This window comes from Podarcis gaigeae (genome assembly GCF_964106915.1).
Source record: "Podarcis gaigeae genome assembly, chromosome: 12".
Taxonomy (NCBI): Eukaryota; Metazoa; Chordata; class Lepidosauria; order Squamata; family Lacertidae; genus Podarcis; species Podarcis gaigeae.
The window spans coordinates 47,909,859-47,931,023 of record NC_139688.1 but is presented as its reverse complement, the minus strand read 5'-3'; the positions used below and the strand labels follow the sequence as shown (position 1 = coordinate 47,931,023).

Genomic DNA, 21,165 nt, shown 5'->3' with positions numbered 1-21,165 from the left:
AAGGTGATGTTAATTTCAGCTCGCAGCTGCAAAGGAAGAATCGGGTGCATGCTAAGGGCACTCCCCATTCTTTTGCAGGCACCATTAGGCACTTTGCAGCAGCCATGGTTTGAATTTCCCACTGACTTACGACATCAGGCATAATAAAGGTGTTTGTCATTTGGACGCACCTGAAATGCTCCAGTCCCTGTAGCTTATGAGGGAGAATATTTGATTCAGCAGGGGATGCCGTTAAGTGGCCCGTAAAGGTAAAGGGACCCCTGACCATTAGGTCCAGTCGTGGCGCTCATCTCGCTTTATTGGCCGAGGGAGCTGGCGTACAGTGAACCAGAGCAGCGCACGGAAACGCCGTTTACCTTCCCGTCGGAGTGGTACCTTCCCGTCGGAGTGGTACCTATTTATCTACTTGCACTTTGACGTGCTTTCGAACTGCTAGGTTGGCACGAGCAGGGACCAAGCAATGGGAGCTCACCCTATCGCGGGGATTCAAACCGCCGACCTTCCTAGGCTCTGTGGTTTAGCCCACAGTGCCACCCGCGTCCCTAAGTGGCCCATAAGCCATTGTATATCATCATAATGCATCATCACTGCAATTCCTCCCTTCTATTTTAAAGAAATACTAACTTTCTTTAGGAAACAGGATTTTGGTGTAGGACATAGCACTGATAATATGTTTCTGAAAAGGTAATGGGGCTCTGGTTATTTGGGCACCTAATCATTTTTACTAAGTCATTGCAAATCCAGAGGTTAAAATCAGCTCTGCTGTAGTTGAAATTCAGCTCCTAAAACTTGAACAATATAATACCCTTTGTTCTTGCTCTACATTTTCAGCAAATGAGGATTAAAACTATAGGCAATCTTGGTGTGGAAGATTCTGCTTTGGAGCAGAAGACCAGCTTAGGCAGCCTGCTGGTACTATGGTCCAAAGATCCAAGCCATCAGATTTTGTGGCTTGTTTGCTATGATGCTTGTAAATTCTCACCCACAAACTGCCCATGTCTAGCTCTGATGATACCTAACTGCAGAAAGAGCTATAAAAACCTCTCATTTACTTCCAAGAAGCTACTGCCATTGACTTCTGTACAATATTGCTGTGAATTTCACGCACAGGTTAGATGATCACTTACCAGCCATAAGCAAACAGATAATGCACATTGAGAAAGCCACCACCATAATAATAGGCAACTGAAAAAGAAAATGGGGGGGGGGGGAGAGAATTAAAAGGCAATATATAATACTGTTTCATAGCTCAGTTATACACAAAGTAGAGAGTATAGTGCTAGCACATCAGAAATCTTAACATGCCAATCTGATCAGAAACAGGAGTTATGCTGAGCCTACCCCATTTTCAGAAATGTTTCATACACCCACAAATTTATTGTGGCATAACTCTCAGGGTTGTTTCGTCAGATACAATCAGCTTCAGCCAACAAAACCTTACGCCACAATTTGGCAGCCTTTAAAATACAGGAGGAAAAGCTAGTCACCGCATCTAACTTGCTGCAATGTATTAAACCCTTTTGTGCAGCACAAAGGATATTGTATGGGACTTTTGGACATTAAACATGTGCTACAGAAAACAAAGAATGTTCATTTCTGCAAAGTTTGCATGAGTTGCAGGAACAGGGTCGGACAGGTGCGGACAATGGTTTCAGAACAGCTTGGTTGTATTTGGCTTTATGAAAACTTACTGAAGTTGGGCGAGAAACAGGATTTTTGCCCTCTAAAGTTCTGCAAGCCCTTCTGATTCCTGCTCATTTCCTCCTCACCAGAGTCCATCTCACTCCCGCTGTTTCTTGCATTACCTGCTGAGCTCACAAACCGTATTCCAAGCACCAAAGAACAGCTCTGTTGGTGGAGCAGGAGACTGTTGATCTTGGGGTGATGGGTTTGAGCCCCACATTGGGCAAAAGGTTCCTCGCATTGGAGGGGGTGGACTAGATGCACCTCGTGGTCTCTGCCACTCTACAATTCTATGATTCCATGGCGTTGCCATACAGGCATTACTTCCCACACCCCACCTTTCTATGCCTGGCACGATTGTGATGAGCCTTAGGCTTGCATGTTTCCTCTCACGCTATGCAGAAATGAATGACTGCCTAGGAACCCTACATATGCCATATCAACTTCTGAAGAAAGGTAACACGTATAACAATCAAAAAACAGTGCATTTTTACTTCCTCCTGCTCTTTAGATGCAAAGGAAAGTTTCAGTATTGCAGTTTACTGCCTGGTGCCTGTAAAGGTAAAGGACCCCTGGATGGCTAAGTCCAGTCAAAGGTGTCTATGGGGTGTGGTGTTCATCTTGCTTCAGGCCGAAGGAGCCAGCGTTTGTCCACAGACAGCTTTCCGAGTTATGTGGCCAGAATGACTAAACCGCTTCTGGTGCAACACAACCAGAAACCAGAGCGCATGGAAATGCCGTTTACCTTCCCGCCTTAGCAGTACCTATTTATCTACTTGCACTGGCATGCTTACGAATTGGCAGGTTGGCAGGAGCTGGGGGACAGAGCAATGGGAACTCGCCCCATTGTGAAGATTTGAACCGTCGACCTTCTGATCAGCAAGCCCAAGACGCTCAGTGGTTTAGACCACAGCTCCACCCACATCCCACTGGTGCCTGTAACTGTGCAGCCCATGTCTTTAGCCCATGACAGCAAAATCTAAAGCAGAGCATCCTCCTGCCTCCACTTGCCTGGATTTCCAGGGGGCTATGGAGAGGTCACAGCACTAGGGTTTGCCAAGTGGGCAGAGGCTACAGATGACCAATCACTTTCCTATCTTGTCTTAATTTGGTTGCAAGTGGCCGATAGCCCAGTGCAAAATGTGCCTGGTGAATTTTGAGCACCGCTAATTACAGTCACAGAAATCATGTGGGTCAGGAAAGCACACATCTCAGGCATCACAGACAGGGGTAAAGAGGTGGGTGTTTAGGAGACGTGTGCAGACCAGCCCTTGCTAACCTGGCATCCTTCAGATGTTTTAGATGACATCTCTACAAGCACAGCTGGCTGAGAATTGGGAATTGCCGTCCAAAACATCTGGAGGGCGCCAGTCTGCTGAAAGCTGATCTCTGTTCTGCCTGCCACACATTCTGCAGCGTTAAGGTTAACAGCAGCTATTGTGAAATTCACACACACAAAAACCCCTTTCCTTGCTTCTCCGTGCAGAAATCTCTACAGAGAACAGCTGCTAATGCTTGCCCACAATTCCAAGCGCACCTGAAGTTTTGCTAATAGCGCTTCTATTTTTAGCCTCCTTATTGATCACAAGCAGAAAACAACAGCTAGCTCCACGATGCTCACACAAGTACTGTGACAGCTGTGAAAAGCCGCTTGCAGGAAGCCAGCCGAGGGATGAGCTGGGCCCTCAGTAAAGTCACACCTGCAATTCCACTGCTGGACCATCAGAAAACTGCCCAAGTGGCAGGGGAGAGTCTGGAGGTTCAAAGAGGGTCACCAGTAGCTCATCCCCCCCCCATACACTTTACATCTCTGAGGCTTATTTGGAGTTCTGCTGAAACAGCACAGGCAGTTACTGCCTTAGTTTACAGTACAGGGAGCAGCACCAAAACAACAGGGGAAAGGCGCCTCTTGTGCCAAAGGCCTAGCACTCCATCCTATTCTGCTCAGCTGCAGAGAACAGGATCAGTTCTATTTATCATGGCCACTGTATACTGTAGGATGGTGTCATAGCCAGGTTTTCCATGCATGAAATCAGTTCAGATCCCTGCTGGACTGTTTTGCGCGTAACACTAAGCCATGTTCTAGTGCTATATGGAAAAGTTCTGGGTTTGCGCCCTCCCCACTCCCAGCCAGCCAGGAGGAAGATTTCTGCCCAGTTAACTTTCAGCTTCAAAGAACACCAACACTGCATGCAAACCAGAAATTCTTGTTTAAAACCAACAGTGGGTTCCTGCTAAACAAGCCAACATCATTTGTTTAGTAATTAACCGCTGTTTGTTTTTCAACCAGGATTTGGGGTATATGCAAAGCCACGAAAAATAAACTCGGTAAAAATCTTCCCCATTGTTATGCAAGGGGAGGAGAGAACATTAGGTGAGACTGAGACACTATCCTCTGGACAGCAAGTAACTATCTCCCAAGTCTGCTTGAGAGCCCAGGAACAGAGGGATACAAATCCAATACTGGACACACAGGTTTTTTTCACTAGCCCCAAATGTAAGCCATGAAAGTTGCTCTACTCTTTGCAAAAGCCAAACCAGGGCTTCAGTTCCAGTAAGTAAAATATAAAATACACGCAGCCACAACACTTTGCTAATCTTAGCCTGATTCAACAAAGTTTAAATAGTGTTATATAAAGATAAGCTCACAAAAATGGAAAAGCCCTTACAGCCAAAAATTTCCAGTCTTTCTGCACGTGAAGAGGACTGAGAGAATCTACTTCATCCACCGAATAGTTTCCAAGAAATAGATCTATAGCGTCCTGCAAAGCAATCCAGAGTTAAACGGTTGAGAATCAAGTCCCATATTAACCCACTCAGCACTGCCTAAACCCACCCTCCAGTTACTGTACTCTGCCCACTGGTCATCTAAAAAGTTGCAACTTCTCTGCTCCTTTCCTTCCCCACTTGCAGGCCATCTTTCCAGTGACTTCAAGGTGCCTCTGATGAAAGGTCTCCTCTCCCAGTTCTATACATTACACCTATGCTTTTCTGAATGCCGGGATCCGCTTGCCATTTGCTGGCTTGTCAAATGTCATGTCCCTCTCCTTTGTTGCCTCCCTCCTTCCACTTCTTGGAATCCTTTTCAACATGACAGTAGCCAAGTCCTCACTGCAATTTTTACAACTGCCTGATCTTCTCACCACACGCTCGAATCTCCCGCTTCTCCAGAATTAACTGCCTTGTGCTACATGCCCCATAAGCCCTGGGGCAGTGACTACGGCGCTTTTCGTTCCTTTCAACGCACAGCACACTTTTCAAGCTAAATAAAAAGCAACTGGAAAAGCCAAATGCTAGGACGTTCTTACCTGTCTAAATCCATCAGAAAAGTTGTTTTTGTAGTAGCGAATGAGTGAGTTCCAACCATCCATTAGGAGGCCCCACTGAGTTCTCTTCCCAGTTCTATTAAAAAAAAAAGACGACTTTCAGTATTACAGAAAAATATAATAAAAGCAGACATTTTCAACAGGGAAAATTGAAATCTGTAGCTTATAAGGAACTGGTCTAATATTGGTAGTGGTAGGAACACCAGGGAGAGGGGTGTGTGTCTACCCCCAAATTGACAAGGTAGGCCTCAAATCCTCTAGCCTTTCTTTTATAACCAAAGCACTTTCTCCACTTCAACCTAATTTTCCCCTCCCCACCACCACAAAGAGTTACCAAGGGCTCCACAGTAAGGCCTCGTGATTTCAAAAATAAACCCTTCAGAGAGTTCCTCCCTTTCATGCATTTGCACAAATAGTCCAGATACTAGCATGGACTCTATAGCGATGTTTTATCCTCATTTATTCAGAATCTGGACAAACGATTCTTATCAAGGTTGTATTTAGCCTGAGAAAATATGCAATTGATGGAGGAATTTAGCTGTGGAACAGCTGCCTGTATAAACAGCATACGACAAAGATACTATTTTCATTTAAGATTGTAGCAAGGGAAGTTGCCAAGAGCAGTAAAAACGTGGAAAGTTACAGCCATTCACATTATAAGCCTAAATCAGGGTGGTCCAACATGCGGCCCCCAAGGCCTTTTGGGTGGCCCTCAGTAGCATTTGACAACCTCACAGCCTTCATGCTGCCTTCCCAAAGCTGGGAAAGCAAGATGCTGGGATTTGGGAAGGTGGCTTGAGGGCTCTGACAGGGTCCTAGAGTCCACCTGCTTCCCAAAGTCTAGTTAGTGCTTTGCCAGCTTTGGGAAGGTGGGAGGGCTCTAGGACCCTGCCAGAGGTATGTGTCAAATTTTGGCCTCTCTACCCCCACAGGACAAGGCAGTGTGCAGCCCTTGGGTTCCATGTTAAAAAACTCTTGTGGCCCATTTGGTATGAAATGTTGCACCGCCCTGGTCTAGATAAATAAAATAGAAGCACTAAGTAACAGAGGTAGCATTTTCTACACAGCATATTTGCTTTGCTGGCTTTATGCTATTTTATAGTTTTATTCTGCTTTTCTTTTAGTGATTAACTGCTGCACACTGCTTTGAGAATCCCAATAGCTTGGTTGAACAAGATACAATTTTTTCAAATTATTTCTAGCTAAGCCTCAGGGTCCCTTCACACTCTATGATTCTATGTACCGTATTTTTCGCTCTATAAAATGCACCAGACCACAAGACACACTAGTTTTTGGAGGAGGAAAACAAGAAAAAAAATATTCTGAATCTCAGAAGCCAGAACAGCAAGAGGGATCGCTGCGCAGTGAAAGCAGCAATCCCTCTTGCTGTTCTGGCTTCTGAGATAGCTGCGCAGCCTGCATTTGCTCCATAAGACGCACACACATTTCCCCTTACTTTTTAGGAGGGAAAAAGTGAGTCTTATAGAGCAAAAAATACGGTAATACGCAGCAACTATGGAAGCCTGTTCAGAGTGTCTGAACAACAGGTAACTGCTCTTAGTGAAGTTACAATACATTTTCTCCCAAGAAAGATTGGTTCAAACTTGCCTTGTGTAGTCTGTCTTTAAGGCACCCGTTCCGGCGTATTGTTTGGCACATGCATTTGCATTATCGGCCCATGCTATGAACAGAGAACATTTTTTTTTTCTTTAAAAAGAGACTCCAAATAAGATGCTCATAAAAGTAAGGTCGATTTGGTGACGAAAACCAAAACCTACCGTTTTTATAAAGCTTCTCAAATTCTGCTTGTTCTTCAATCCTCTGCCCAACATGCAAAACGCCTAATCTCTACAACGACAACAGAAACCGTTACTGTATAATAATAATAATAATAATAATAATAAATAAATAAATAAATAAATAAATAAATAAATAAATTTTATTTATACCCCACCCTCCCCAGCCAAGGCCAGGCTCAGGGCTGCTAATAAGCAATAATAAAAACAAGTTGAATGAAGACAACTTAAAAACAAGATCAAAATACAACATTAAAACATTGAAACATTAAAATGCAGCCTCATCACAGGAGGAGAAAGGGAAAAAGAAAGAGGGGGAGGGAATCAAATTGACTACAAGCCAAAGGCCAGGCAGAACAACTCTGTCTTACAGGCCCTGCAGAAAGAAATCAGAAAACTATGAAAACTGGACCATTTCAATGTGCCAGAAAAAGCACGTTCCAGAAACCTATAAACTTGAAAAAGGAGCTATGCATCTATGTAGACATTTGCACCATGTAAATATAGAATATTTTGTTTTATCAAATTTCTAGAAGGCCAGCAACATCCCTTTACACGCAGCTTTTAAAGGGAAACGGAGAGACTAGGAGGCAATCATCACCTGAAGTTGTGCTTGGAGAGAGCGCCGTGCCAGAAGGCTTTGAATCACATTCGTCCGGTCCAGGCAGTCCATACAATTACTGCGGAATGTCCCTTCTTGCTGCATCACCACTTTCCCATCAGAATCAACCAGAAAGTAGCTGAAATGCACAAGGGAGCTTGCCTAAGAATTCACAAAATACCACTTTTACATTTTTTGTTGAAACGCTACTACAGATGTGGAATCAGCAAAGAAAAATACAGCGGTACCTCGAGTTACGTACGCTTCAGGTTACAGCCTCCGCTAACCCAGAAATATTACCTTGGGTTAAGAACTTTGCTTCAGGATGAGAACAGAAATCGTGCTCCGGCAGCGCAGCAGCAGCAGGAGGCCCCATTAGCTAAAGTGGGGCTTCAGGTTAAGAACAGTTTTAGGTTATGAACGGACCTCCAGAACGAATTAAGTACTTAACCTGAGGTAAAGGTACCCCTGCCCATACGGGCCAGTCTTGACAGACTCTGGGGTTGTGCGCCCATCTCACTTAAGAGGCCAGGGGCCAGCGCTGTCCGGAGACACTTCCGGGTCACGTGGCCAGCGTGACATCGCTGCTCTGGCGAGCCAGAGCCGCACACGGAAACGCCGTTTACCTTCCCGCTGGTAAGCGGTCCCTATTTATCTACTTGCACCCGGAGGTGCTTTCGAACTGCTAGGTTGGCAGGCGCTGGGACCGAGCAGCGGGAGCGCACCCCGCCGCAGGGATTCGAACCGCCAACCTTTCGATCGGCAAGTCCTAGGCGCTGAGGCTTTAACCCACAGCGCCACCTGCGTCCCCCTGAGGTACCACTGTATAAAAAATTCTCTAAGGACAGCTTTGCTGGCATCCCAAACGATCTTTAAGTCAGTCTCCTTATTTAAATTGAAATCGAAAAATTCTTTTAAAGTCTTAATTTTATGGCTCAATGGTCTAGTTAGACAGGAAAATTTGTGTTAAATTGCTGTTTTAGGGGGTGTTTTTCATCATCTGGAATGGATCAATCCACTTTCCATTACTTTCAATGGGAAAGTCCGCTTCAGGTTAAGAATGCTTCAAGTTAAGAACGGACTTCCGGAACCAATTAGGTACTTAACCTGAGGTACCACTGTATTTATGATGGTTTCCCAGAATTTTTTTTAAAAAAGAAAATAATCCCAAAACAATCTCCTTAACTTTAGAGTTTTCCCACAGACTCTGAAGTATCGCTGCTGGTTAACTGTGCCATGAACAGGTTTTGCTTAGATCACAAAGGTTGCAATCATCTAACTATTTAATCATTCTACTTTTCATTTCTCTTACTACAAAACCTGCCAAGATGTGCTTTTTAATATCTTTCAAGACCAGATGTCTGAAATTACTGCCAGGATCCCCAGAGAAGGAAAGCTGTTCTACGTGCCCAAGTGATTCTGGACTTGTTTCTTGAAAGCAGCCTCCAGCCTACACAGCAGGCCATGTAATGCGATACAGCATAAATGTCTGTGAATTAAAGTAGAAAGATCACATACTCTTGGACTCTAGACCCTGGTTCACTAATACTCAGAGCCTGTTTTAGAGGAGAGACAAACTAGGGCAAGGCAATAGTTGGCTGCTGCCCACAATGCATCTGGAAAATGCATTTTCTCATTCTCATGAGAAAACAAGGTTCTCATTACAGAACCTGGGTTAACGTTTCATCCTTTTCCTTCCGTTGAAATTTATAAGATGTCCTACTAAAAGCTATGTGTATTATTTATTATGACTGATCTTGAACATCCAGACTAAATTCTTATTCAAAGAGCAGTGTTTTAAAAGGAAGTGTTCCGTTAATAATAAACATGTCCCAGGAAATCAAAGGGCTTCCTGTTCCATAGAGAAGTTTTAATCTTGTTAGACATGGAATTCAATTCTGAGTTTTCTGCTGGTTAGCCTTTGGAGATTTATCCACTCTCAGAAATAAAAATGTGCTAGCTTTGTAACCAAGCACAGTTGTCTCTGGTTTAAGATTTTAAATGGAACACATCTTTGCAGTGAACACCAGCTTTATATTTTAAAAATGGCCAACTATGATGATGCCATACTATCAAGATTCTTATACCGTTGTGTAGAAATGGAAAAAGAAGCCACACAAGTTCAGAAGATCTAGTTTAGGTAAATCCAAAGGGAAGTTAAGTTTCTATTAAATCAATGCAGTTAATTTCAGCCCAGATCACCCACTGTTCATATAATCTTCCTTAAGAATCACTACAACCATGCAAATTTCTTTTGGACTAAGGCAGCAGTTTACTTTCACTGTCTGCTGTGTACAAATCAAATTATTATGTAACATCCACTAACCACAACTAAATGCCAGCACAGTGCAGTTGTGTATGACATGACATTTGTGGTTGTTGTTGTTGTTTAGTCATTTATATTACCTCAATTCATCTTGCTGTTCAGCTAGTTGATCCATTAAAATCTGGAGCCGATCCCACCTCATATGACTGCATTCTTTGTGGAAATCGAATGCTACATATCTGGGCAGAGAAAGCACATGAGAGTTAGCAAGCTATTCACCAGTATCTGAACTGGGATCGGGGCAGCGGACAGGGTGGGGGAATGGAAGGGGGGGGCTGCAGCAGATAAATGGTCAGAAAAATAAAAACTTGCATTATTAAGCAGCATGAGGTTCCCCTGAGAAAGCATTTTCTCAAAAGGTAGCAAGCATCATATCAAGCTATGAAACAGGATTTTACCTTTGAGGTGGACAAAGGTCTCTGTTAGCAAGGGAGAAAAGTTGAGCTCGGAACTGTACAAAAGTTTTTAAAAAGCATGCTCTGCCCACCTAAAAGGGTTAGTTGTTGAAAGATAACTCTTGCCAGCTTCACATGAAAGTGTAATGTGTGTTTTTTCCAGAGTTAAACGTTTTTGTTGGTGGGTTGTTTTTTTTAGTGCAAGCTGCCCAGTGAACTTAGGACTTTTAGGTTGTGGGGTGGGGGTGGTGTGTTCAGTTTGCATTTTTCTTTCCAATTCAAACAAACAAACAAGCAAACTTTTGCCTGCAGTCTTCTCCAGCAACAGGCTTACAATCCTTAATTTCCCATCCCAGACAAACATTTCCAAATCAAAAGCCACATAATGGCACTCTTGCATCTTGTCTCTCCTACCATTATGACATGACCACCCTTATATCTGACAGTTTCCTTGGAGGGGCTCTTCCTCCACCCCAGGACAGCCAGCCACCTACCATTTTCATGGATCCCCCCACCCAGCCAACCATGAACTCTCGTAACAACCATTCTACTTCCATTTCTCCGTCTCTCATCTTTGAACTGCAATGGTGCTCTTAATATGGGCATGCATACAATTTGCACAGGTTTATTCTTTATTTGTCGTGGTCCAGAAAGGGGATTCAACCTTTCTGGAGCAAGCTTTGCCCTCGCACATTTGTGGTTTTGTGTGTGTGTGTGTGTGTGCGTACGCTTGAACACAACAGAGAAGTGTGTTTTTGGGGCCCACATGATTCCTGTGACTGATCTGTTTCAACTGTTTTTAATTTCTGCTTTAAATTATTGTAACCTGCCCTGGGACCTGTGGTGAAGAATGGGTGATAGACAAATTAAAAAGAGGGACGGTAGCAAGCCGTGCGGTTTCATTTAAAGTCCTTAATAAAATCTGTGCAACTACGGAAAGCATGTTATCATTGCATTCACACAGAACTTGACATCTTCACATGCAGGTACAATTTTATGTCTAAAGCAGGCAGTTTTTCTGATACTGATGCAAATACTGTTTCGTTTAGCATGTACCTGACCATTCCATTTCCCAAGCTGTTTACCATTTTTGAAAACGTTTGCTCAAGCGGCTTTTCTGAGCCCTTCTGGTTAACCTGCAAAGGAAGAAAAGGGTCACACACAGCAGCGATAACATTTTCCTGAACTCAAATGTACAATTAAATTCCAATCTTACCAGGTTAACAATTATTTGCTTTCCATAGCTAATAATCTGACTGTCAAAGTGTCTTTGGAAGCCATCCATCTGAAAAAGAACATGGTACACTCTTTATTCCAAGTATTGGCCAAAGTGTCATGTTTTTGAGAATTTGTAAAAAGAAAGAAAGGGGGGGGCGTGATCAATATTCAGTAAACATAGCAAAGGAATATTAAAAAGGTTTAATATGCAGCTCCAGCTGTGCAGAATTAAAAGCAAATGGCAACACGTTCATGACTACTACAGATGTTAGATCATGCATTCATTGTTGTTATATTCTGAAATTAGCCAGAAGACTCATCAACCATCTCTGCCTGCCTACAGCTTTTTATCCACCTCCCTCCACAGTTCTGCGTATACCTGCCATGCCTCTCTTGATGTTGCTGTGTAACACCTTGAGCCAAAAAGAAGCCTGTCGGCTCAGGGGGCTGGGGCAGAAAGACAGACAATAGAGAAAATCTCTTGATTTTGAACTCCTAGCTCTATTGACAGTTTAAGACACTAACTAATGTGCTTTTACACAAAAGAACATTCCAACAGCTCTTTGTTGGAACAGATCACGAGGACTGGGCGATATCTGGTTTTCAACATCAGCATCCGCAGCTAAACATCATGATATACTGATATATCACGATGTCTAAAATAAGGATGGAACTATGTGGAGGCATTTGGCTGGCTTCACGGTTTTTCCCACATTGTGATTTTTGCATAGGATACGTGCACACACATGATGATTGGCAATATATTGCCAGATCAAATATTATGAAACCAATATGGATTTCAAACCAGTTTGGGACAATACAATGATGTATCTCCCAGCCCTATAGATCACTTTTTGAGCATTTCCCAGAAACTACTTGCTGCTTACAAAAGATTGTTAGCCTTTCAATGAGCAAACAATTAAGCAGGTGAAGTTCTTAAGTCCACATTAAATGTGGACCGGTCAAGTGTTTGGTCTTGGTTTTACCAGGCACTCTTGCCTGGTAATTGGCATGCATCAAGGTTCAGGCATTTCCAACCAAAGGACCTTGTGAGGCAACGCCAGCCACCCTGTTCTTGACCTATGGACTGGCCCCAAGCTTTCTTGGATTAAAAAAAAACCTCTTCAGTATAGAGTGGTTCAGGGAAAATTAAGGACTAAAGTCTGTCTTTGAAGATGAGAGGACTGCTGCTTCAAGAGAAAACCTTCAAACCATATTGAGGAATACCTTAGGGAAAAAACACTCTGCGGAAGAGCAGCAACCACCTTAGGGATTTTTGCAAATGCATACAGCCATTAGCACCATATTAATATTAAACCCTCGCTGCAGATGGACAGGAAAAAATAAATAAAACATACATGATTTACTGTTTTGCTGATCTGTGGCTTTGGTTTATATTTGAGGTTTGGTCTCTGCGACCAGAAAAAAGGAATTGATCCACGTGTCTGGAAAACAAATGGAACAGAAAAGTGAAACATACAATGCTATGTTATAAACACAACCTCCCAAATAACCTCTGCATCACATCTTTGAGCAGACTTGCATTAAGAGGGTAGAGGCAAAGACTATTATAAAAACCAAAATATAGGGCCTCCCCTGTACTTTACCTTCTGCACCAGATCAAAATGTTATCTGTCCACGCAGGCTTTTGGTTAAATTTTTCAAGCTGTCTCCTGTGCTCCTTTTAAATTATCATTTGACTATGTTCCCTTAATTGTATTGTTCATCTTGATTCCTTTCTGATGAAGGGCTGTTGAGAAATTTCATAAACGTACCTGAACGAAAGATGCTTTGCTCCCATTGTAATGTACTATCTGTTCCGTTTCTACGAAGTTTGCCGCATGTCCTTCAGAATCAATACCTGCCAGATTAAGCAATTCAGAGTTATACCTGACTGCCTATAGCTCAAAGCCTTATTATCCACATCCTTCCATTTCATCATTTCTGCAAACTTCAAGTACAATGAAACCAAGAACTTCCAATAGGACACTGTGTCCTGCAGAGGATTATTTATGTTGCATTTTTGTGCATTCATAAAATGCTGCATAGGCAGTGTGTTTCTGTTACTGGGTACAGCAGCTCTCCAAGCATTAAAGGACGAGTAGTGGAAGATACTTCGCCACCAATGAATCCACTTTGAGATGATAATCGTAATCCAAGGGAAAAAACATGCAGTTAGCTCTCTGTATCCACTGGGGCTTTTTGTTTCACAAAAACAGTTTGTTAAATAGCAGCAATTGCAGAATTGTGAGGGGTGCTGTTCCAAGGTGGTTGGGGGGAGGTCGCTGCATTGAGTTGCACTTGGCATGGAGGGACAGAGAGAGAATGAACCACCCCTTTCTTCCTTCCCCAAACAGCAACTATACAGACAAACTCCCCATTTCTGTGTGTTCAAGGCACACATGCACATCACCACAAACTGGCAATGAAAAGGGGCAAAAACGGCACAAAAATAGCAGCCCCATAAGCCTTTGCACCAACCTTTGAGGCCTGTAGAGAGTTGTGTTTGAACAAGGAGGTTTGGAGGGAGAGACTGTGGGGGATTTTTTGTTTTTCAAGGGTGTTTTTTAGAGGGTGTTTGCAGGCTTTTTTTTAAAAAAAAAATTAAATTAATTTTCACAATTAAACATTATCATCGCGTAAGTACAAAAGAATAAACCACACACAAAAAATGGAAAATAAAACATTTTCACACAATATTAAATCCATATTTTAGGATTACCGAGATCCCTCAACAAAATGCAGGCTTTTTCAATGGTGTTCCCAATATATGCATTTTTACTTAAACGGACTGTGCCTTGGAACGTACCCCCAGTGTAAATGGGTATTTGCCTACAGGTATTTTGTTTGTGTGTGTGTGTGTGTACACATATTTGCTGATTTGTTTATTTTTATATGTGCATTTTCCTTCCTCCAAAGAAATATACCGTATTTTTCGCCCCATAGGACGCACCTAGTTTTTTTGGGGGGAAATAAAGAAAAAAAAAGTATTTCCCCCCCAGGTGTGGGGAAGCCCGAGCTGACCCCAGCCCCCAGAACAGGCTGCTATCCACAAGCCGTGGGAGAGCTGCGAGAAGTCGCGCAGCTCTCCCACAGCTAGCATAGAGTTGCACGAAGCCCGAAGCTTGGGGCGTGCTGAGCTCAGCACGCCCCAAGCTTCTGGGTGCCGGCAAACTCTCCGCTAGCCGTGGGAGTGCTGCGTCTCCCACGGCTAGCGGATAGCTTCCTGAAGCCTGGAGAGCGAGAGGGGTCAGTGCGCACCGACGCCTCTCACTCTCCAGGCTTCAGCGAAAGCCTGCATTCGCCCTGTAGGACGCACACACATTTCCCCTTCATTTTTGGAGGGGGAAAAGTGCGTCCTATAGGGCGAAAAATACGGTACTTTTATACACAAGCAACTTGAATCTGCATCAACGTGTGGAGATAGTAGAGGCACTTGGAGAACTTTTCAAAACTAAATCTGCATAGTATGTGGTAAAACGCAACAACAGTTTCATCCTGTTAACAAGACTGCCTTGGGGGGCCTGTCCCACTCAAGGCAACTTACACAGAAGTGGGAAGGAGTCACTATGCTGGCTTTTCAGCAGGTGGGTCACTGTTGCTTACCAGAAGGGGAAAAGAAGCAGGGAGGTCGGTGCACTAACAGAAGCACTGGATTGGCTCTGCTGGAACATTTGACCCCTACCAACCTCCTTGCCCCTCCCCCTTCTGGGACTCACTTGCCAGAGAACTAGTATAGCAGTCCGTTGTCACTCAGTGAGTCTTTTCTGGCCTTATGCATCATTAATATACACCTTCCCATCACCGAGATAGCACTACTAACAACCATTCGCGGTGCATGTGTCTTACCTCTTACATAGTAGCGCACGCCTGCTCTGAAACAACTTCTTCGAGAAATAAGAATCCAGTCAAAATATTTTCCATTAATGGAACAAGAGTGCATGATAATAACTGATTGAAGGAGATGTGTTAAGGAATACACGTGTGCACACTGACAACAACAGTAAATTCGATAAGGGAGCGATATCACCAACCTTTCTCAGAATGGATGAAATACAGGAATACGGACACATAGCTGGAACACACACCATTACTTCCTTGACAGTAAAGCTTTCATCAGCTGAACGAGGAGAGAGGCAATGTTCAGGTATTCCCTCTTCTCTGAACTTCCAGATCTGCTCTAGAGCAGTGTTTCCCAACCTCAGGCCTCCAGATGTTTTTGGCCTACAACTCCCATCATCCCTAGCTAGCAAGACCAGTGGTCAGGGATGATGGGAATTGTAGTTCAAAAACAGCTGGAGGCCCAAGGTTGGGAAACACTGCTCTAGAGGATTGTGGGACTCTCCAGAGCAGATTTAGTGAATCACTAAAAATTGCTTATCTCCCCTTTCCACTGATGGGAGCCTTATCATCAGCTAAGAGTCAATGTTGGATACAATCCATGGAGAACACATTTTCTCTATTTCAAACTTCTTAACACTGAAGTTAAGAGCAAGCAACTTAATATCTATGAGTGCAGGCATGATTAAAAAATACTGGGTTTTTTTGGTGCTTTTGTTAGGAGTATAGGGGAAGAGAAATTTGCATTTCCCCTAAATTTCCAACTGGTAGGGAAAAAGAGATCTGTATAAACATTTTTATGAAGAAACCATTATGTTGGGACTTCAAACCAAACCTGATAAATAGTACTTACTGCACTGCGCATACACCCACACACTAACTAAAGTGAACTCCAAGGCCATATTATGTAGCCAAAATACCACAATGCACACAGAAGCAGGTGGTGCAACCATGCTTGGGGGATCCCGCAATACTTGCAAAGTTCAGAAAATCTGCAGAAAAACCCTAAGAGGCATCCCATCCCACCCCATTCCAAAACAAAAACAAAAAACCAACCAACCAACAAACCCAATGGACACTACTAAATGGCCATTTAATGCTGGTGAATTGTTTGGGGGAGAGGAGGGGAAGCCAACTGAAAGCTAGAGTGGGGATTAGAAATGAAAATCAATGGAGTTTTATGGAAGAAGGCTTGGCTCAACACTGAAGAGGAGCGCTCCACACGTCAGCATTTTGGTCTCACCAGCTAATATCTTAAACACAAATCATGACCCCTTCTTACATTGGAACTGAACAGCACAATTTTTTTATGTTCTAGCCAAGAAACAGTAAATAGTATTACTCAGCCAGCTCCTTTTCTCCCAGTCCCTGCAGTGCCTGGATGATGTTGTTTTTGGAGGGGGGTAGCTTTTAGGATGAAGTTGGAAGTTTTAGAGGAGGCATTAAAGATTGTATACGCTAAAAAGCTTTGGCATTTCCACCTTCAAGTTGCTCAGGTACCTCATTTTGTAGAACGAGTGTGGAAGCAGCACTCTGCCAAGGCTCTAAATATTAACTGAATTGTGACAGAATCATGAAAAGATACATCCATGCATCACTGGAGTGGCAAACCTATGGATCTGTAAAACAAACATTTCACGGTTGAACCGCCATATTTGAGTATTTGAAGACTTGCCCAAGCACTGGACATTGGAATGTTAACCAATACAGAATTTGGACAAACTAGCAATACAGCATTTACAGCATTTATTTACAGTAAAATGTTCTGTACTCACACCGTATGTACTTAGTGCCACCTGCTTGTAGCACACAGATCAATGATATACCGTAATTCTATCATGCTTTAGATTTTTGACTCTCGCACATGCATTGTTTCCATATCCTTTCAACCACCTTGCAAGGTAGATGGAACTTACTCCTTATTGCATATGCATGGAAAGAAGGCGGCTAATACCTGGCATATTCCTACCAAAGCTGAGATTTGGCAGACAAAATGTGGAAGGGCAAAGCAAAGTAACGTCTTCTCACACGCAAGAGAAATAAACTTATACCTACACAGAAGAGGGATGTACAAGGGAAGAGTCTTGTTCAAAGTCCAAAAATAAGCATTCCTTAAAGGAACTTGTTTTCCGGAACTTATAAGATTTGGGATTTGTAACATGAAACTGTTTGAAAAACACATTAGTTGTTGTAACTACAGTCGTACCTTGGATCCTGAACGCCTTTGTACTCTGATGTTTTGGCTCCCGAATGCTGCAATCCCAAATAATTGTTCCAGTTTGCAAACGTTCTTTGGAACCCGAATGTCCGATGGGGCTTCCACGGCTTCTGATTGGCTACAGGAAGCTCCTGCAGCCAATCAGGAGCCACTCTTTGGTTTCCAAACATTTTGGAAGTTGAACGGACTTCCAGAATGGATTCCGTTCAACTACCAAGGTACGACTATATGTATTCCACCTTGAGCACTTTGGAGGAAAAGTGGGATATAAATGGAATAATAAATAAAACTAGTGGCTTTGATGCTTGCATTTTCTTCTCTCTGAAGTGAAATTTAAACTAAGAGTTTCCCCAATTCTCTGCTCAGGTTCTTAGCTACAATGCTACACTAGTTCTTGGTTTAAGAAAAGGTTTCCTGTTACCTACCAAACTTATGGCTCAGGCAAAACTTCAACAGGGACATCGCGACTCTAAGCTATTGGTAAAGAATGCTATCTGCTCCGTGGCTAAATGCCGTTGGCTCAAAGCATTAATTGTTGGATCGTACCATAAGGCAGCTAATTGCAGAAGTAAGCATTTGTATGAACATAAAGAGCACAGGATAGGTGAGGTTTCTCCCCCTCCAACTGATAATAAAGCTGCAGGCTAGAAAGAGATTGTTTTCATCACTAACGGTTTCACAAGCTGCTATTTTGTTAAGCCGGCAGTCTTAATGAATTGTTTGGCTCTCGGCAGCTGCTGTGACACCTCAAGGGAGATTTGTAGTATCTCTTGCAAAGGCAACGTTCTGGGAGCCACCTCATCCAGATCCATTGGCAAACACTGTATTAGCAACTTGTTTACTGCCTGTTCACTGCTGAAAGGAATTAAGGTGATTAGCTGACCTGCGAGGAATTAATACCCGTCTTGGCAAGGAAAAACTGTATCCTTGCATGCATAATTGAGGACTCTTCTTAGTGAGCTGTGCAAGACGTTGATTGAGTGAATTTGCTCCACACACGTCTTAATAGGAGGGTGGCTGACAAATTTAAGTTCTGAACCAGGGATTTGCCAAACACGTTTGGTTGGGAAACATGCCTAGCAACCCCCACTTTATTAAGGTCTTTTTCAACTAGCACAAGCACTAGTGTTTCTGCTCCATTTAAAATAAAAGCTATTGGTTTCTGTAACAGTTATTACTATATAGTTTGCTACAACCATAAAAGACTTCGCATTTTATCACCAGCTGTTCTGGTCAAATGAACCCAAAAGCAGGCCAGCTTTTATAGCTGTGTTTTCACTATCTTCAACATTATGGAGATTATGCTCAACAAAATGCATATACATTACCTCAGGCTGAGCAGCGAATTCTCTAAGGAGGTGCCCATTCCATACAAACCGCGGATCTGCCTGTAAGGAGTTGCATCATAGGGTAAATTTTAAACACCAAGGGTCTTGTTTGCTTTCAGACAATGCTTTCCTGAAATGTGGCAGTAAGCAAATCCCTTTCCCCTACCATCTAACAATTAAAGAAACACATGCCTCTCTTCCCCAAAAAGAGCAAAACAAATCAGGTGGTAGATCAGTGGTTCGCAGAATAAATTCCCAAACTATCAATCTAAATTTTAATAAAATGGCTTTTGTTGCAAACAGGATATTACATAATAATACATTGCAACTTTTACAGTTTAAATAAATATTGAAAAGGTAAAGGACCCCTGGAAGGTTAAGTCCAGTCAAAGGCAACTATGGGGTTGTGGCACTCACCTCGCTTTGAGGCTGAGGGAGCCGGCGTTTGTCCACAGACAGCCTTCCAGGTCATGTGGCCAGCATGACTAAACCGCTTCTGGCGCAACACAACACCGTGATGGGAACCACAGCGCACAGAAACGCTGTTTACCTTCCTGTCGCAGTGGTCCTATTTATCTACCTGCACTGGAATGCTTTCAAACTGCTAGGCTGGCAGGAGCTGGGACAGAGCAACGGGAGCTCACCCCGTTGCGGGGATTCGAGCTGCTAACCTTCTGATCGGCAAGCCCAAAGAGACTCTGGTTTAGACCACAGTGCCACCCGTGTCCCTACAGTCTCTATTTACAGTTTAAATAAACATGCTATCATTCAGGTACTGAAAGACACATATCTTGTGTGTAGATAGATAGATAGATAGATAGATAGATAGTTGGCAATAAACTGTATCCTTTCTTACCCTTTCTAGCAAGCTCATTTCTTGGAACTCTGGGCTGGTATTAGCCAACCGTTGTAAAGTGTGTGTTAAGTCGTATGTCGTAGAGAAATAAAATCCGTCCACACTCAATACATGGCTAATCATTGATAAAAAGACTTTATTGTCCTGTAACTGTTAAAGAGGGAAAGCATTATTTGCAACACTCTCTCTAATTTCCCCTCCTGGTGGATACAAGTTTCCTACAATATCCGACAAAGAGCTCACAGAGAAAGTGTTTCAAGGTTCTTCTTTTCAAGATAAAGCATTCTGTTGCTAAAATATAACCCAATTCCACCATACCAATGCACAGCTGTTTATGAGGAGTTAAGAATTTATGGTCAGGAGTAAAAGTGTGTGCTCCTAACAGCAGCTCCGAGTGCAAGAAAGAGGGAATGGGCATGCATCAATTTTATCCTCTTAACTGCACTAAATTTTGTTCTGGAGGATGTCTTGGCCTTCAGAAGCAGTTCTACAGTGAAAGGAACATGCTGCAATGAGAAGGTATCCTCTGAGAAAAAGTCTCCCTTTGGACCCCAGCCTTTTTTGAATTCACAAAAATACTTCATAAAAATAATGCTTGAACAAGTCATATTTTTTAACAAAGAGATCTATGCTCATTTCATCTCAAACATATTTCAAAGTAGCCGAAAGGTGCTTCTATTACCAAATCTATTCCTACCTGAATATCAGTTAAATGTAGCATGGTCTTTTTGTAAGAGAGGATGTCAAAGTCTGTTGCTTTCCAAACAACATGATTGAAAAATTCACCTACTTTTCTCTTTTTTGTTATTACAATAAGATACGTGCCTGTAAAACAGAAGGACTCTGGTTAGCAATACTGATTTGTCTTCTACTAATATAAGTCAGTTCTAGCAAAAAGGAAGCAGGGAAGTTGGCAGGGACACTGAACTTCATGCCTTGCTTCAAATAGTTTGCAATGTTTGTCATCACCACTACAATCTTGAGAGCTGGAATTAATTCTCTTCTACCGCAAAACATGACAAAGCATGTTTCTGTTGTACTGCTCCATGTACCAGTTTACAGGAGATTCATGGACATTGTGGTTTTTAAATGATATTATGGCTGCATGTACTCATCACAAATCGCCATTCCCAAAGACTGTCAAATAGGCAACCACAAATTTGAATGCTCTTTCACTTCAAAAACCAGCATTGGCGGGGGGGACGGATTGTGGCTGAGCCCTCAACATAATGTGCTGCTTTTATAAGCAAGACTTAAAACACAAAGACGGAACATTAAAACTATGCAATGCCACACATGCAGCCTAAAATGATGACATTCCAACAGAGTGGTACCACATAACAATTCTGAATGTGCACCAGGCTCTTATTATAAGATCTCAAAATACCTGTAGGACATCATAAATAATACTACTTCATAACTGAAATTCTCATACCTGCCACTAGACGGATTGTCCCCAAAATGCCATATATTTGCCTGGTAACTGCTGAAGGCGGAATATCTTTCTTAACTGCAAAGGAAAAACAGGATACACTGTCTCAGTATACCAGTATTAGATCTATCACATGCAGCCAAACA

The 21,165-nt window shown here is 42.8% G+C and overlaps 1 protein-coding gene and 1 long non-coding RNA gene across 2 annotated transcripts in view; one reads left to right on the top strand and one right to left on the bottom strand.

The window, feature by feature from the left end:
* Positions 1 to 21,165, bottom strand: part of SACM1L (SAC1 like phosphatidylinositide phosphatase) — a 32,359-nt gene that overhangs the window by 2,467 nt on the left and 8,727 nt on the right. Inside the window, exons 3-19 of the mRNA XM_083705850.1 lie at positions 21,023 to 21,097; positions 20,285 to 20,412; positions 19,588 to 19,737; positions 18,732 to 18,791; positions 16,771 to 16,804; positions 15,195 to 15,296; positions 13,121 to 13,206; positions 12,704 to 12,790; positions 11,344 to 11,412; positions 11,184 to 11,263; positions 9,813 to 9,911; positions 7,407 to 7,545; positions 6,788 to 6,857; positions 6,618 to 6,690; positions 4,992 to 5,085; positions 4,353 to 4,445; positions 1,128 to 1,185 (exon numbers count right to left, since the gene is read on the bottom strand). Coding sequence (XP_083561976.1) covers positions 1,128 to 1,185; positions 4,353 to 4,445; positions 4,992 to 5,085; positions 6,618 to 6,690; positions 6,788 to 6,857; positions 7,407 to 7,545; positions 9,813 to 9,911; positions 11,184 to 11,263; positions 11,344 to 11,412; positions 12,704 to 12,790; positions 13,121 to 13,206; positions 15,195 to 15,296; positions 16,771 to 16,804; positions 18,732 to 18,791; positions 19,588 to 19,737; positions 20,285 to 20,412; positions 21,023 to 21,097 — 1,497 coding nt within the window. The remainder of the gene's footprint in view (positions 1 to 1,127; positions 1,186 to 4,352; positions 4,446 to 4,991; positions 5,086 to 6,617; positions 6,691 to 6,787; positions 6,858 to 7,406; positions 7,546 to 9,812; positions 9,912 to 11,183; positions 11,264 to 11,343; positions 11,413 to 12,703; positions 12,791 to 13,120; positions 13,207 to 15,194; positions 15,297 to 16,770; positions 16,805 to 18,731; positions 18,792 to 19,587; positions 19,738 to 20,284; positions 20,413 to 21,022; positions 21,098 to 21,165) is intronic.
* LOC310828528 lies at positions 15,309 to 16,215 on the top strand. Its single transcript, XR_014557004.1, has 2 exons — positions 15,309 to 15,533; positions 15,676 to 16,215. It is a non-coding gene; the product is annotated as an uncharacterized lncRNA (long non-coding RNA).